The 17,340-nt window shown below is 37.8% G+C and overlaps 1 protein-coding gene across 2 annotated transcripts in view; it reads right to left on the bottom strand.

The window, feature by feature from the left end:
• Positions 1 to 473: 473 nt before the first annotated feature.
• TUBGCP5 (tubulin gamma complex associated protein 5) overlaps positions 474 to 17,340 on the bottom strand; it is a 52,164-nt gene continuing 35,297 nt past the window's right edge. For both annotated transcript variants that reach the window (XM_006060634.3, XM_044932146.1), the window contains 11 exons: positions 16,290 to 16,558; positions 15,094 to 15,292; positions 13,784 to 13,972; positions 12,802 to 12,984; positions 8,116 to 8,200; positions 7,881 to 8,001; positions 7,213 to 7,391; positions 5,853 to 5,978; positions 4,969 to 5,057; positions 2,284 to 2,384; positions 474 to 853 (listed from right to left, as the gene is read on the bottom strand). In XM_006060634.3, the coding sequence (XP_006060696.2) occupies positions 807 to 853; positions 2,284 to 2,384; positions 4,969 to 5,057; positions 5,853 to 5,978; positions 7,213 to 7,391; positions 7,881 to 8,001; positions 8,116 to 8,200; positions 12,802 to 12,984; positions 13,784 to 13,972; positions 15,094 to 15,292; positions 16,290 to 16,558 (1,588 nt within the window). In that variant the 3' untranslated portion in view covers positions 474 to 806. The remainder of the gene's footprint in view (positions 854 to 2,283; positions 2,385 to 4,968; positions 5,058 to 5,852; positions 5,979 to 7,212; positions 7,392 to 7,880; positions 8,002 to 8,115; positions 8,201 to 12,801; positions 12,985 to 13,783; positions 13,973 to 15,093; positions 15,293 to 16,289; positions 16,559 to 17,340) is intronic.

Raw genomic sequence — 17,340 nt, forward strand, 5'->3', positions numbered from 1 at the left:
AAAAACCATAGCCTTGACTAGACGAACCTCTGTTGGCAAAGTAATGTCTCTGCTTTTGAATATGCTATCTAGGTTGGTCATAACTTTCCTTCCAAGGAGTAAGCATCTTTTAATTTCATGGCTGCAATCACCATCTGCAGTGATTTTGGAGCCCCAAAAATAGCTGTTTTCAAAAAATAAGTAGTAAATATAGTGCTGAGTCATAACTGCTAGAGAAATACAACTGTGCAAAGAAAATGTGGGAACACTGAACAGTAAATATAGTTTTAATCAATTATGGTTAGCTCACAAAGGCCATATAATAGGATTCTTGTACCACAACTGGCTTTTACATTTATTAACATTGGTTGAAGTTGTTTTCTATCTTGGAACTTTCCAAGCATATAAAAATACATTTTTCAGACCGCCAAATCTACGACAACCTTTAGGGAAGATAGTATGTAAAACTATAAAAAACTTCTGTGACTAAGTAAAAAGGGGAATAAAGTGCTTTATTTTTAATATTAATTACATTTTCAAAAATGATATATTTTACATTTAAAGGTACCAATACCATAAAGCTATTGCTTACAGTAGGAAATATAAGTGTAAACAGACTGTATTCACTTTGCATTGATAAAGTTTTATACACATAAATCTATATACCAACCAATAATCCCAAGAGAACACACATAAAACTCACTTGTTTGGACAGTAGACAACAGTTTAAAAATAAACCAAAATAAGAGTCCCATTTCTTAGCTCCATATGGTGGAAATGTATATGTATAAAGATTGAATCTGAGGTATTTACTACACTGAAGATATTTAACTTTGTTCCATGCCAGCCATGAGTGATAGTGCTAGAGATTCCACTGTGGGAAGAATAAAAATAGGTTAACAAGATAGATTTAAATGACAATGGCTGAATAAGCTTTAACCAATGTCTCAAAAACTATTAGACATTTTCTATTTTTAATGAAAATACTAAATAACATATACTAAAGACAATAATCTTCATTTATTAAATGCAAATTGAAAAGCTATGATTTACTTCTATTTCATAACATTATAGTTTTGAAAACAAAACAAAACAAAGTCTGGGTTTTACACTGAACAAATCAAATTTTTTGAAATATCAAAACCTGGACTCACTTCATAACAAAACACCATGTTCTAAGCTATGAATGGAATCTGTTTCAACACATTTTTAACTCAATACTTTTTTTGGGCCAAGGGTATAAATGGGGGAGGCTGGGAGGTGGCAGTAGGGGTTTACAACTTTAGTTTTTATATACCTGCATAACAGATGAAAGCCTCTTCATTGTAGAAGAGTCAACTCAACACAGGAAATTAGGGATCCATGAGATTAGAACTGTCTTCCAGCCCTGCTGGCCCCCAGCTTCCACATCACTATGTACAGGGTAAGCTGGGAGTGGGGAAGACTGGCTCTCTGTGGGGGCATCTCGGATTCCAGTCTGCTACACCAACAATGGGTTTCTCTACTCTGGCAAAGTCTATGTGCCTCTGGTCAGTCACTGTCCCACCTACCTGCTCTGTGGTATAGCAGGTTAGCACTGAAAGGTTCATCTCATACCAGAACTTAATTTACTTAGATGTCTTTGCATTAACAACTTTTTGATGATATGTTTTTGTTTATTCCCAGTGTTCGGTCTGGTTACTCTAATAGTGTTTTTAAAAATGTTCACCTACTCTTAATGAGCATACCACAATCTGAATATACAGAAATAAGGAAAAAACTAGCCCAGCATACTTTTCCCAAAAAAGCTGTGCAAGAAATACTACTTTGTCCTTTGTGTCTATAAACATACAGCTCTTTTCTCCCTGTGACTCGCCACACAGACCTGTTTGCTTCCTGCTGTTTTGAACTGTCAGGCTTGCATTTCTTTGTTTAAGAGTCAGCCTTGGGAGTTTTAAAATTGCTTAAAAAAACAAACAAAAAAACACAAAGCAAACCGACCTCCAAACCCTATTTTTTGAAAGGAATAGTTACAAAAGCTATGCATGATAGTGAAATGTGACTGAAACCTATTTTGCCATCTGGTTTACTTATGGTTTTAGAAATCCATTGCTGTTACACATGATATACTAGAAAGCAGTATCTTCAGTCTCAATATTTTACATCTGCTTCACTCACCCCACTTACTTGGAAATCAACTGCTGAGGGACTTTCCAGGTTTGAAGTAGTGAAAAATTCTAAATCTTCATGAGATCAGTAACAAAACAGTAACAGACTGAGTTACCGGAAAATATAAAAGCAATAATATTTTAATGTAATACTCACAATGGGGAAAGGATCCTCTACAGACAGCTTTGTTTAAAATGGTTACAAGAAACATATGGCAGTTTTTAAAATCAGACTCCATTTTCTCTATAGATTCCATCCTAGGAAAGAGTAAATTTCAATTTAAGTAAGCATATAAGGAGTTACTAAGCAGGCTATAAAATACCTTTGGAGTAATTACAAATGTGCTTCAGTTTAATTTATTTAGATTCCTAAGTCTAAAGATTCTAAAATAAAATATAAAATCTGCCAAACTTTCAAAGAGTCTGAAGGGCAGTGTCATTAGGACACAAAACTGCTGCTCCAGCATGCTGCTGAGTTCCAGAGTGAGGGTCACTGGGGACAGTCCCCTTTTTTGGCCACACGGCTTAGGAGATCTTAGTTCCCTGACATGGGATTGAACCTGGCCCCCCTGTAGTGGAGTCTTAACCACTGGACTCCCACAGAAGTCTCTCCCTTTTCTACTGCACAATTCTATATTTTTACTTTTCAAAAGCATACCTTCTTTTGAAATAAATAGCACATTAAAGATATAAAAAGTTTATTTTTAAAAATTACTAAAAACTTGTTAATATGGGCAATAGCAAACACCCACATCCAGCTTCAGCAGTCACACCTCCCCCCAGCCCCACATCTTCAGAAGCAAAGTTGACATCACAGCATTTCAGGCATAAATATTTCAGTATCACACTAAACACAAAGACTCCTTTAAATCCATAGCCACAATACCACATGTTTAAAAATTCTTAATGATTTAAAAAATATCATGAAATAATACTGTTCAAATTATACCTATCTTTAACATTTTTTCACTTTTTTGCTTTAAATGTGACTCAGGATCAATTAATGTCCACAAACTGTGATAGTTAATATGCTTAAGTCCTCCTTATGTCCTGTTTTTTTCTTACAATTTACTTGTTGAAGAAACAGTTCTATTTTAGCCATGTGTGCACAGCAGTATTATTACTTTCTCCTCCATCTGACAGTGACATGGAGGGAGAAGTCTCCTTCACACACTGGAAGCAGCAACAATAAAGCAAGTAAGACTCCTATTTTTACCTCTGCAATTAGCGATTTAACCTACCATCGGAGTTTCTTCATTGAGAGCACTTTGATAAAGCCCTATAGGTTAGGATTTTCGGTTCAGTTCAGTCGCTCCATTGTGTCCGACTCTTTGTGACCCCATGAACTGCAGCACACCAGGCCTCCCTGTCCATCACCAACTCCCAGTGTCCACTCAAACCCATGTTGATTGAGTACGTAATGCCATCCAACCATCTCATCCTCTGTTGTCCCCTTTTCCTCCTACCCTCAGTCTTTCCCAGCATCAGGGTCTTTTCAAATGAGTCAGGTCTTTGCATCAGGTGGCCAAAGTATTGGAATTTCAGCTTCAACATGAGTCCTTCCAATGAATATTCAGGACTGATTTCCTTTAGGATGGACTGCTTGGATCTCCTTGCAGTCCAAGGGACTCTCAAGAGTCTTTTCCAACACCACAGTTCAAAAGCATCAATTCTTTGGTGCTCAGCTTTCTTTATAGTCCAACTCTCACATTCATACATGACTACTCAGAAAACCATTGCCTTGACTAGATGGACTTTTGTTGGCAAAGGAATGTCTCTGCTTTTTAATATGCTGTCTAGGTTGGTCATAACTAGGATTTTAGATTAGTGCTATAATGAACTTTCAGTTCCTTACTAATATCAACTAACTATAAACTATTAACTCTTAACAGTCTAGTCAACCAGACTTAACACTTTTATTTCAGGCAAGTAATACCAGCAGCATAACATTAATTTTATAAACAAGAGAAGGACAAGCTGTTGAGCTACACTTTCAAGGTAACAGTAGAAGATGGTATTCTGGATAGGAAGAAAGAGCTCCTGGGTTTTCAAGTGTCCTCTGACTTTCTATGTTATAGGCATGAATAAGAAACACCCTTTTTGATATTTGGCAAAACTAATATAGTTATGTAAAGTTTAAAAATAAAATAAAAAAAAAAAGATTCTAAAAAAAAAAGAAACACCCTAACAGTAAAATATACAATCATTCTTCTAGAGCTCTCTAAAATATGATTTTGGACGACAATCTAGCATAATGTCCCGAATTTGGTTTAAAATAACTGAGTGCGTGGGAGTGAGCAGTAAACACAAAACAAAACTGGGTGTCACTGTCATCTGCTGAAGTGGAGTAATGGACTCCAGGGTCTGTTATGCTTCCCCTCCACCACCCCGCCCCCCACTTCTGTGTATATCTGGAGGCAACCGTAACAAAAACTTAGCAAACCTATACAACAGGATGGAGAAGGAAATGACAACCCACTCCAGTGTTCTTGCCTGGAGAATCCCATGGACAGAAGAGCCTGGCGGGCTCCAGCCCACGGGGTCGCAAAGAGTCAGACACAACTGAGCAACTAACACTGCTATACAACAGGAATGTAATTTAAAGATAATTGCTTCTGCTAATCAAGACTTCAGATTTTTCTTACTGTTTCACCAGCCAGAAATTAACTACATGATTTTTGATGCTGTCTATTCTTTAGATTAGACAATTTTCAATTCTTTCCATAATTATAAGTGTATGTGATACGTTGTCACGATGAAAAAACAAGACTGTCAGAATGGAGCCAGCTAAAAGCAAAACTGAAATGGTCACAGCACAGAGCTCCACAAGCTGCATACTTACTGCCATGCCCCCAGGCCAGCCTGCCACCCCTCTGCAAACATGAGAGCCAAGTTCAACACCTTCATGATGGCTTCCTTCACAAAGCTGACCTGGAGAGAAAGCCATGGAAGAACACAAACCTGGTGACCATGTTTGAACACAGACATCAACACTTTTACCTAATTTAAATGTCACAGAAAAAGTTCATTAATGCAATAACTGCCTTCCAAGTCTAAGAAGGGAATAGCAGAGGACGAGATGGTTAGACAGCATCACTGACTGAACAGACACAAATTTGAGCATACTCTGGGAGACAGTAAAGAACAGAGGAGCCTGACGTGCTACAGTCTGTGGGGTTGCAAAGAGTTGGACACAGCTTAATGACTGAACAACAACAGCAGCAAAGTATAAGGAAGGGTGCTAGGCTCTGAGCACAACAGAGTTGGAATTGGGCCCATGTCCACTGCGCCCATGTAAAGGTGCATCAGCAGTGGAATCTGACCAGCAGAGCCAGTAAGCAACCATTTCCTGAGACAGGTGTTTAAATTCACCAGTGAACAGGGCAAGTCATTCCAATGGCTGTATGATGACCTAATCCCATATATTCACATCAAACTGGACACACTCCTGAACAAAGTACTACTATTCCATAACAGCAGATAAAATTTTCTAATGGAGTTCAAACACAGTGCTAAGTGAGTATAGACTGTCACAATAAAAAGTCAACTATTTCTTTTAGATGTAATTTCTGGTAATATGGCACACATTTATAATCTCACTGGATCTGGTCCTTCCTTCAAAGAATATTCTGCATATCAGAAGCTTACTAAGCATAAAACTCCAAAGGACACAGACAATTTCCCTTGTCTGGCTTCATTCCTGCCTCAATGGCCAAGTTCATGTACCTTTTCTCTCAGCAGACATCGATCATGGATGGTTGATAAGTATCTATAGTGAATTTTAATCAACTGATCTAAATCCTTAGCTTCTTCAACTTGATGTTGAAACTCCAGCCCTGTACTGTGAAGAATCTTCAAAGAGAAAGATGACAAATTTAATGAGCATATCTTTTTTGTGAGAATTTGTATACAATACACAAAACTTTTTACCAACTTCTTCTACATTCACTTGCACAGGGAGGGAATGCCTCACTCTGGACTAACAGATTGCTCCTGCACAGAGGAACAAGTACAGAAAACCGTACAGAAAACGCACTGATTGTTTAAAAGTCATCAGGTAAACTGAATTTATATGTTTCAACAAATTCCACTACTTACATAATGGTCCTTCTTTAAAAGGAGCATAACTGTACTTTAAGTAGAAAACAAAACAAAACAAAAACAATCTCTTAACATTTACCCTCAACAATTAAGGGCTTAAAAAAAAGAATGCATATATATGTAGAACTGAGTCACTCTGCTATACAGCAGAGATCGGCACGACACTCTGAATCATCTAAACTTCAAAAACAAATTGAGAAAAAAGACTGAACAACTAAGAGATTAAGGTTGCCCTCTGAAGGTCACTAGTGTACAGGAAACAGAGGGCACCTCTGCCATGTGGACCATGTCTAAAACAAAGGCTTCAAAGGCACACTTCAAGTGGGCTCTAGAACAAGTGGGCTCTAGAACCTATCTACCAGAGTGACTACAAATTTTTTTTAGCAATCATTTTAAACCCCAAGTGAATATTATCCTCTTAATAACACTGCCACTGTTCAAATATCTGATTTTTCTCTTCAGAACTTCCTCTAGAACTGGTTTTAATATGTGTAAGAAAAGCAATTTTATTTACTGAGTTACTTCTTATATTTAAGAAAAAATTATATAATCTGGCTGCATTTTCCCTCTTACACTCCATACTAGCCTGACAGACTTTTTTTTAGGCTTCCATTACTAAAAATTGAAGCCATTTTCCAGGGATAGCCCTGTTACCACTGGTGAAATTTAAAGGAATACATGGCAAGTTCTGATGGCAATTCCAAAAGAGGAGCTCTGGGTGTGTCGTTCCAAGGGGTCACTAGACAAGAGAAAGAGCAGTCTCTGGATACATGTGCTCTGGCATGTTTAAAAAAAAGAAAGAAAAGCAAACACTTAACCTGCTGCCATGTTATTTCATGATCAAGTTTTTAGTATCTAATATCTTCACATTTACAGCCTATAAGTATTCTGCACGCTTCTTTGTATTTATATATATATTACAAGTAATTCTCCATGAACATATGTACATACGGTGATAAAACTGAACGGATGGAAAGACACAAACCCTGGTCATGATGTAGTTGTGTAAGCTGTTCACAAAGTGCATGAGCTTCACTCTTAAGAGGAACATACGATGAACCTGCAGTCTTACTGGCTCCTTCTGTGGGCCAAAATGAGCAGCTGTGTCTGGGTTACCTAAAAGTCCTTCTTTACGCTGTGATCTGTCAGCAGGATTAGCTAGTTCTGTAAAGGAACAAAGAGGAGAGGGGTGGGAAGAGCGTCTGCTCAGACCTCACGTGCACTACTGCCCTAGGACTTGTGCTGGTGTCATCACTGGCCCTGTGACGAGCGCTTGTTTGGATGCACAGCAGAGACACTACCTTCCCTACCTGGAAGCTGAAGCAATAAAAGCTGCCGTATCACTCTGATTATCAATGTCATCAAAAGGTAAAAACAAAGTCCCATTAACTTGTCATTAAAATTTTTTCATATGACCCCAAAATTTTATTTCTGGTTAAATTCTGGTTGAATTCCTAATTTAGTTATTGTATTTCAGATTAACTGTACTGATTCAAGGAAGTTAATTCTGATGTCTATAAAACTATTACATAATGCCATAAATTTATGTCATTCTGGTACCTGTGTATACATAAAAAATGACCTAAGACCACCAACCTCTCTGAAAGACAGCTAAAATTAAATTATAATTTATCTGCTGAAAACAAATCTTACCACCAAATAATAAAACATCCAGGCTATATTTTGCCCATTTTATTTGCAGTAAGAGAAGGAACACCTGATTATAAATTTTTTGACATTCCAAACTTATAACAATGTCCACAGGCCATGGGACCTATGAAAGCAAAAACAGAATTTTCACTGTTTAGACTCAGAACAGAAAGTAACCTGTTACTTGTATGACTTAATTTTAACAGAAAATGTTCTTACAAAGAATATCAGCACATACCTTATAGCTCAGGGTCAGACCATCTAAGATATGAACAGGGAGTTTCTTCTTAGCTGTGTCAACATTCTCAAAAGATATAGATAGACTAGATAAAGAGATATCAGTTTTAGCTGTTTAGCATTTTAATTTATATATTACAAAAAGATATTTCATAAAAGGAACACAAATATTCCAATAAAAGTATATTTTCTAAGCATATGTTGCAGAATAGAAATCAGGTTTTAGAATTAGGGAAAGGGGGCAAAATTTTAAAAAAATGGGTTTAACTATAAAAAACGAGATAGAGTAAACCCACTTAGGAAAAAAGATGAAGTCAGGGAAGGTTAACCCGCCATGTGCTTAAACCTGGTAGAGTTCAGCAACAGGCTCAGGAGACAGACCCTCTGCTGAGGGTGGTCTGAGTGTGTGTGTGTCTTGGGGAGGGGCACTGTTCTCCTTACCCTGGAGAGCATACAGGCTGTGTGTGAGCAAGCATGGAGTCTGCTTCTAAAGCAAAGGTGTCACAGACTGCTTTATCCACTCTTTCCTAATAAGCCTGAGTGTAACTCTCAAAAAAATGCAGCTACCGTAGGGCATGGAAACGTCCCTGAGCCAGGCACTTGTCCTTAGAACAGTTCTGTCAGTGGACTGAGCAATGTCATGACTCTCCCACGATTACAAAGCACCTCTGACAATGCCTATATGCAGCCCACAAAAGATTAACTGTAAGGCCTTACAACCAGAGATATAAAGGGCAGTGTGTGATTTATGAGTTTAGCCAATTCATTCCATGTCACAAGCTAGTTAGAATTTTTTAGTACACATGTGCATCCACTGAGTACTTAGTAGTCACCTACTGAATACCTTGTCAAGTGCTGTACAAGCAGGTGATAAAGAAATCAATCCCTCCCCCTCTTCCAGAGGCTCATAGCGCAGAGAAAATGCTCAGTCACCCTCTTGTCACCAAGCAGACACAGGGTGCTGCACCAAGCCAGATGGGCAGATCACTGCTGGCCATGCCCAAGGGAGAGCAGGTAACTTAAGTAACTGGGGAGTACAGAAAAACGTGAAGGCTCCTGGGAGAGAGGGTATAGCTCTCAAGGAAACCAGAAATATTCCTGAAATGGAAATCTCTGAATTTCCAAATCTCTGGAGACTATGGTGCAGAAAGTACACAATATGTCTGTACCTTTGTGTGTATAAGAAACAAGGTGGGGAGCCAAACAGTGAAAAGTTTTCTCCCTCATGAAAAGCTCAGCCTACCTGCTCTGAGGCACAGAGGAGCCTGAGCATGAGTGGCAGTGGGGTGACTCACGTTCTGAGTGGCCCTATAGGGCCAAATGGAAGGGAGAGACTCTGAGACAGCTGGTGAGGTGGTGGCAGGGAGTACTGGAGTGAGCACTGAGATGGGGAATATTATCCAGGAGGCAGAACTGAGGGACTAGGGGTGTGTGAAGGCTGGCAGAGAGGAAGGAATCTAAGGTGAGCCTCATGGGCACTGGGATGAACAGCAATGTTCATCAAGGAGAAACAAAGGGCTCAGAAAACGATGAGCTCAATGATGTAAACATGACATTCGAGTGAAGTCATGAAATGCTGGCTGTGCAGACGCCTGGGCTGAAAATACAGATTTGCAGGTCATTAGGGGTTGCTGAAGCCATAAACATGGAATGAAGATGCCCAAGGCAGGAGAGCAAAAAGCTATACCAAGGGTGGGTGGAGGCCAAAGGACCCACAGGGAAGTTGCAGGTGGAGCACCAATGACATGGGAGAGGTGTGAGCAGGGCAGGGGAGCCTGGAAGCGAGGGAATTCATGGGCTCAGACTTAGGAAGCTTGAGGGCACAGACAGGCACCTAGAGCACATGGGAGCCACAGGAGAAGGGGTCCCAAAGTGACGGCTCATCTGTCTTGAGTTAAATCTATGAAAGAGAAACTCAATAAAAATACCACCAAGGTTTTTGCTTTCATTTTTCTGGGTAGAACTAGACAAAATTATAAAATACATTTGGAAAAATAAATAAGCAAGAATAGCCAATAAAACCTTATTGCTAAAACAGAATGCTACTAGCAATGTGAATAAAAGAGCAGTGAAACAGGATGAAAAATCTAGAGACACAAGGCATATAATGAGTGCATATGAAAATTTAATGACAAAGGGGTAATCAAATAAATAGGGAAAAGAATCTTTTTAAAAAAGAAATAAGCAATGGCAACCAATCAGTCATCTGGAAAAAGATAAAACTGGATCTATTTCTCATGTTTTTTAGCTGAGTAAACTCTAAATGGATCAACATCTAAATGTTAAGAAAAATCCATTAAAGCATTAAAACAAAACCTGGGTGGAATTTCTTTGTAACTAGGAAGGAGTAAAGCTTTCTTAATTATGACTCAAAGTCCAAAAGTAGTAAGAGAAAAGACTGATACATGGTAAATACACTATGATACATGATACATACACTAAAAAATGACTGCAGGACAAAACAAGAAACTGTTATACCATAAGCAGAACAAAAGGACAAATGTCAAACTGGGAAACCTATAGGAAGAGCTTCTAAGAAATTCCCTAGTGGTCTCGTAGTTTAGACTCTGTGCGTTCCACTGCAGGAGACATGAGCTCAATCCCTGGTCAGGGAACTAAGATCCCAAAAGCCTGACAGCACAGCCAAACAAAAAGAAAGAGAGAGCTTCTAAAAACAAAGAGGATAAAGCCCAATAAATAACGTGATACTGACAGAAATAGTGGCAAAAGATATGGATAGTTCACTTTAAAACAAAGCAAAAAATAAACATATGAAAAGATGACTAAGAAAAATGTAAATTAAAACTATATTGAGACATCATTTTTCATCATCAGACTAGCAAAAATCTCAAAGTCTGACAACATACTCTGTTAGTGAGGTTGTGCCAAAAGCTATGTTGGTGGGAGTCAGAAAAAAATACAGCCTTTCTAGGGACTTCCCTGGTGGTTCGGTGGCTGAGACTGGGTGCACTAGCCGCCAGACTAAAAGTGCCTTTGCATTAATGATCTTAACTTGAAAAATAGAGCTGTTTTATACAATTAAATCAAGAAAAACAAAAACAAGGCAATTCCTAAAAGTAAAAAATAAAACAAATGAACCCAACCTTGTATCAGTGCTATAATCACATGGAGAATTAGTCCAAGTGACCTTGAAAGACAGGATTCTGATGACTTGAAAGTACAAAGAAGAGAATAAAGTCACAAGCATGTTCTAAAGTCTCAGCAGGTTTGTTGCTGCTATTGTTACTTTGGAACTATTATGATTTATTATAGAATAAATCCAGTAAGTATTTATATTAATGTGTTGGTAATCACTCAAGGGGAAAGATACAAAAGAAAATCAAAGAAGTGAACTCTTGTAATCTTTAATAAATATTGGAAATATCAATATGAGCATATGATTCATTTTCCTTTTTCTATATATTTGCTAGCTCCAACCACTGAGTAAGTCCAGAATTATTGATAATCCAGAACAGACGAACACTCTGGGACACTGAGCAAGGGCTTTTAAAGTCACACAGGAGACGGGACCAGTGCTCCTCGGGGAGGTGTACTGCCTGGGCGGGAAGTGCACAGGACAAGCCCAGATACCCAGTCCTAAAAGCAAGGATGCTCTCCAAGATTACTAGGGTCAAGTGAAGGAGTTCCCTTTGGGTAAAAATGGGACAGTCAAAGCAAGAAAAAGGAATAACTGTAATAGATTGAAGCATTCTAAAAATAACAAAATTCACGAGTTTCTATTGGTAGTGGAAAATATAACCTTAACCTTCCCTGGCCCGCTCTGGGGACTACTGAGCATTAATTTTTTACTACGAAAAGAATCTAGCAGTTTGATGAAAATTCTGCTTTTGTGCAAAAATCAAAGGTTTTTTCACATAAAATCACATAAAAATAAAAGGAATTATTTTATATACTACTAAGAAGTAGAATCTGGCATGGCTGTGGGGAAAACAATGTTCTAAGTGGCATGAAACAAATGTTAGTTATTATCATTATAACTTTTCAAGGGCCAATGAGGGTGCCAAGAAATGTAGCCAAGTAAGGACACAGAATGGGAAAAAGGACTACCAAATGGGATGGAAGATGAGCCTCTGCCATCTAAGTATTTACTGGCACCACCCTGGCCAAGTTGCTCAGCAGGCAGGAGGAGGGACAAGGAGGAGGGAAGGTGAGCTCCCCGACTAAGGAAAAGCCAGCACAACACTCTGAAAACAGGCAACCCTGCCCATGAAGAGTGGTGAAATCTCTCTTCCCCTCCTAACTGGGCTGGAGTCTGACTTGGTCTGTGGTGGAAATGAGGGTCTGTGAGGCCTGGAGTTCAGGCCCTGGTGGTGCCAAAGGCCCTGCTCTCACTCTCTCAGAAAACCGCCTGTGACACCACCATGAATGCTGGTACAGCTGGCTGGAGAGGAAGAACCATGGGGCAGGAAGGCAGGCAGCATGGACCCCGGCCATGTGAGCAAGGCCATCAGATCCTGAGAGGCCATACGCTCCCATCTCACATCTCCTCTCATTCAGCTGGCAAGTTGCTGCTGCCTCGGTTTTCTAATGTGCAAAATAACATTAATAAAACTCACAGGGATCGGTGTGAGGATAAAATAAGATAACATAAAGAAGTCATAGAAGAGTCTGGAGCACATGGGTTATTTTATAACATTTAAAAGAAAAGGTGCCTCCCATATTTTACCGTGAACTGTCTTCAGGATAACGCTGTCCTACTGCTTCTTGGAGCTGGACATTAAGAAAAGACACATTCTGCCAGGTTTCCTTTTCCCTTATTTTATCAAAAATTGATGTGTAGAAGTCATACATGGTATCTCCCCCTTCCATTAAGAAGAAATTCCTCATGGCCTGCAAGTATTCAACTAGCCTGAAAGAAGAGAAAAGTCACAGAAAGACCTTAGGCTCATAAAATAGGATTCTAGACGAGTACCAGGTTTTGTACATCATTTTTAGTGAAACAGGTTTACATACTACATTTACTAAAATCAGAAATACTAAAACATTTTAAATACTTTCAAAAATAATAAAACAACATATAGCTTACTTAAATCAGAGAGGTATGTTATTTTCCTGTAACTGAAAAAATCTGGCAAACTTTCTAAAGTGTTACAAAAAAGGTTAATCCAAATCATGATGAATTTCCACTGTTAATATTCAGGGCATTTTTCCCCCAGTCTTTTTAATCTATGCATTAAAAAAAAAAAAAGAGTTCTTACCATTTTATATATCCTGGATTTTTTTACAATTTAAGAAACTTTACATTATTTAAAACTCTATATAAACATAATTTACATGAACTTTACAAAGTTCATACATGGAGATGAATATGCCATATTTTAATATGGATATGCCACAATTTAAAATACAAGTTATCCATTATTAAGCAATTTCATGTTTTTCCCTCTGATAGCAAACATTGTGACAAGCCTTTTTGTGTAACAAGCTTTTTCTGTGTTCATTTGGGATAAATTCTCAGAAACAAATTTCACATAAAGTTAAGAAAACACTGATGATTAATTGATTCTCTCAAAAGAAAGGTGTTCAATGCATATCCATTCCCTACTCTAACAAAAATTAGTTCAAAATCTAGGTTTAAAAATAAGTTCAACTATTTTTCAAGTATAAGAAACTACCAACTACTTCCCAAACTTAACCATTCCTCATACCTATAATCTTTTTTTAGAGTTCGCATGAGGTTTCCACAGCAATCTAGATATTGTTTGTCAATATGGGGATAGAGGCAAGATCTCAGCGTTAATTCAAAAGTCTGGCAAGTCACAGATTCTGATGATCTATCCACACATACGTCTCCACCAGCAAACTTCTCGTGAAAGTCACTCTGTTCCAAATACAACCTTTAATATAAAAACATGAGTCTTCTTTTTAAGAGCTGCTGTCAACAGAATTCTCTTTAAAAAAAAAAAACAACCCACTCAGTTCCTTTTTTCCTTTCAATGGAGGTATAGTTGATTTAGAATATTTTATTAATATAAGTTTCAGGTGTACAACATAGCGATTCACAATTTTTAAAGGTGATATTATTCCATTTATAGCTATTATAAAATATCGACATATTGCCTGTGCTGTACACTATATCTTTGTAGTTTATTTATGTTATAGATAGTAGTTTGTGCCTCTTAATTCCCTGCTCCTATGTAGCACCTCCCCCACCCCACCCTCCACTGGTAACCAATATTTTGTTCTTTATATATCTATGAGTCTGTTTCTTGTTATTTCATCAGTTTGTTGCATTTTTTAGATTTCCCATATAAGTGATACCATATATTATTTGTCTTTCCCTGACTTACTTCACTAAAGTATAATACCCTCTAACTCTATCCATGCTGCTGCAAACTGCAAAATTTCATTCTTTTTAATACACCACACCTTGTCTATACATTCAACAGAATTCTCTTTAATCAAAACTCGAGTCCCATTTTTATCTTTAGTCTTAAAAATGCCAATTATTATAGAAATAGAAATCTTTTTCCTCAAAATATTCTTTGTGTGAAATAGTCCTTCACATGTTGCTTTTGCCCTAAAAGATCAAGTACAGAGGAGGCCTTTGTAGCCATTAGGCTGGCCACGAGACAATAAACAGGGTGTTTATCCTGTGGGTATTAACAACTTATTGCCTCAGGCTAAGTACCTAAAAACACTTTCTAAAGTGCCAAAATACACAGGGAGGGTCTGACTCAGCATGTCCCAGGACTGCAACTTCTATGAGCATCTTCTATATGAGTGGTGGTGCTGCCCATGGGCTCAAGGCACAGGACAGTCTATGGACTTTCACAAATAATAAGGATGCCAAATTTTGTATTTGAAACAAGTAAACACAATATATTCTTGTATTTCATTCATTAGAAAGGAAAGAATAAAGGTTTCTATTTTAAAGGCTGGAAAGCCCTACCTGGCAGAAATAAACAGATTCTGCCATTTCAAACATCAAAAATCCAGCAGGTATAATGTATCACACCTTGCAAAATTAATTGCCAGCAGTGGATCGTGAACGTCATCCAATGCAAGATGCCTCTCGGCGATGGACTGCATCTTTATCAGGGTCTCTCTGGTGGCCTGCTGCTCAGTGAGGGCCTGTGCAGTGAAGTCTTCTCCATGTCGAAGACGAGACTGTACAGACTCCAAAAAGAGGGTATACAGACTTTTTCTTTCTGCATCTGAAACAAAAATGTATAAGGTGAACTATGTTTTAGTAAATTAGGAACTCTAAGAATTATTAAGTAAACTTTATATAAATATAGCCTGGTATTTTTCCTTCAGCCTGTGAAGGTCTATCCCTGTTTTCTTATGTTACTCTTACAGTATAGTACCTTTAGTACAACTAAACATTTTTATACCCTGTTAGACAACTGCAAAGTTCATGGTCAAACATTCGAAATACAAGCTTGTTTTTTTCTGAACAGAGTAAGGGACCAAACAGGATGCCTCAAAGTTAAGTTGCCACCACACTAGACAGCACTATGATAACACTAACAGGAGTCATAATTCATTGGGAAAAACACTTCCAACAGTGGCCCTGTAAAGTTCTTTATGTTTTATTACTCAGTAAGAAAGGAAATAGTCCACAAACTGAAAAAATATTAAAGTAGACATAAAATAATTCAAAATAATTAACATAGCATTAAGGTGATTTACAAACAAAACAAGTAAGGTCACACCTATACCTCTCAGAACCTTTTTAGTCAGATGATAAAACCTTCAGTATACTGCTTAAATTACATTGCTCAAAAAAGACCATATATAATATAAATTTTATATAATATAAAAAAGTATATCAAGATTTCCTCAAAATCTATGGTCAAGTCTGAACTGCTCACCAACAAATTCCTATCTGCCAGAGTTCATGTCCTCAGACGCCAAATGCTGCACTACATTGAGAAATGCCAGAGAATCACTATAAAGGACCAGTCCTAAAGCAACAAGAATAAGGAAGATGCATGTGGAACATATCATCACTGCCTTCAAACACCGTGCTCAAAGTCTCCAATGAGGACAATCTGTATTCAGCCAAGAGCAGCATGATCTACTAATTTGATCATGGTGATAATTTTCATGAAAATAAAAGGCTTTGATCATTTCCAAAGTGCAAAATAATGACGTATCTCAGGATGGCAAATATGAAGAGGGAGCTGCTGCCCCACCACTAAGGGGTACCTCTAGCTGTGGCCTGGCACGTGGTGCTCTCCGTGCACTGCAGGTTCTTCAGCAGCTGCATTGACTTGCCAGCCATTATGATCTGCTTGAGGACGGGTTTCAGGAAGGACACCATGGTGTGCTGCCTGCTGGAGAGCCCTTGATCACTGCCAGAGCTGGCACTAGCATTGTCACTCATCTTTTCTTCATTTTCTGTCTTTTCAGATACACTGTATAGTGTGTAGGTTGCATACCAGAAGTCTCTGTGATTTACTGGAACATTTTTGTTTCTACAGGGATTCAAAAGAATTTTAAACTTTAACCTTTCTTTCTTAAAAACAACATACCTGCTCTAACTTATGTTTTCCAGACATTCCAAAATATAGTAATATCAACTATTAGTAAAATGACGCAATCTTTAGGTAAAATGGGACTTACCTGACTTCAGTTTAACACAGAAAAGTGGATTAATATTCTGAATGGCATTGGTAAAATCTAATAAGCAGAAAGTTTCCTGAATTGGAATTAAACAAAATTTGATTAATTTGGTTTTCTTTAAAGGTAGAATAAATTACCTATTTTGCCATCTCCTATGAAAGTAAACTCCAGACTTCGACATCTTTTTTTCCACATAGATTCCTACCTGGACTGTTTTAACAATGAAACGAGGGTTACTCATTCTCCTCTAAGGAGATTAAGAATCCTGATTTTACAGTAATCCTCATGTGCAATAGAAGAACATTATGAGAGACTGAAGATTCAGATAAAAGAAAGGCCGTTCATTTTATATAGGCACTATGTAAACAGGGCTACCTTTCTGTAACTCTAAGAAAGCTATTCTCCCTGATGAGTTAAGTGGACAGCCATCAGTTAAAACACATACCTCTACACACTGCAGAACTTAAGACTGAGATAAGAGAGTCCAAATAGTTCTACATTGCAGCTTCTATGATTCTGTTCAGAAAAATCAATTAAGTGAAGGGGAATCATCACAAGTGGATTTCGTGATGATTAAGATTTTCCTTAACTGTTTTATTAAATAATATACTAAAAAGGTTAAAAAAAAAGAGTA

Source organism: Bubalus bubalis, chromosome 2 (genome assembly GCF_019923935.1).
Source record: "Bubalus bubalis isolate 160015118507 breed Murrah chromosome 2, NDDB_SH_1, whole genome shotgun sequence".
Taxonomy (NCBI): Eukaryota; Metazoa; Chordata; class Mammalia; order Artiodactyla; family Bovidae; genus Bubalus; species Bubalus bubalis.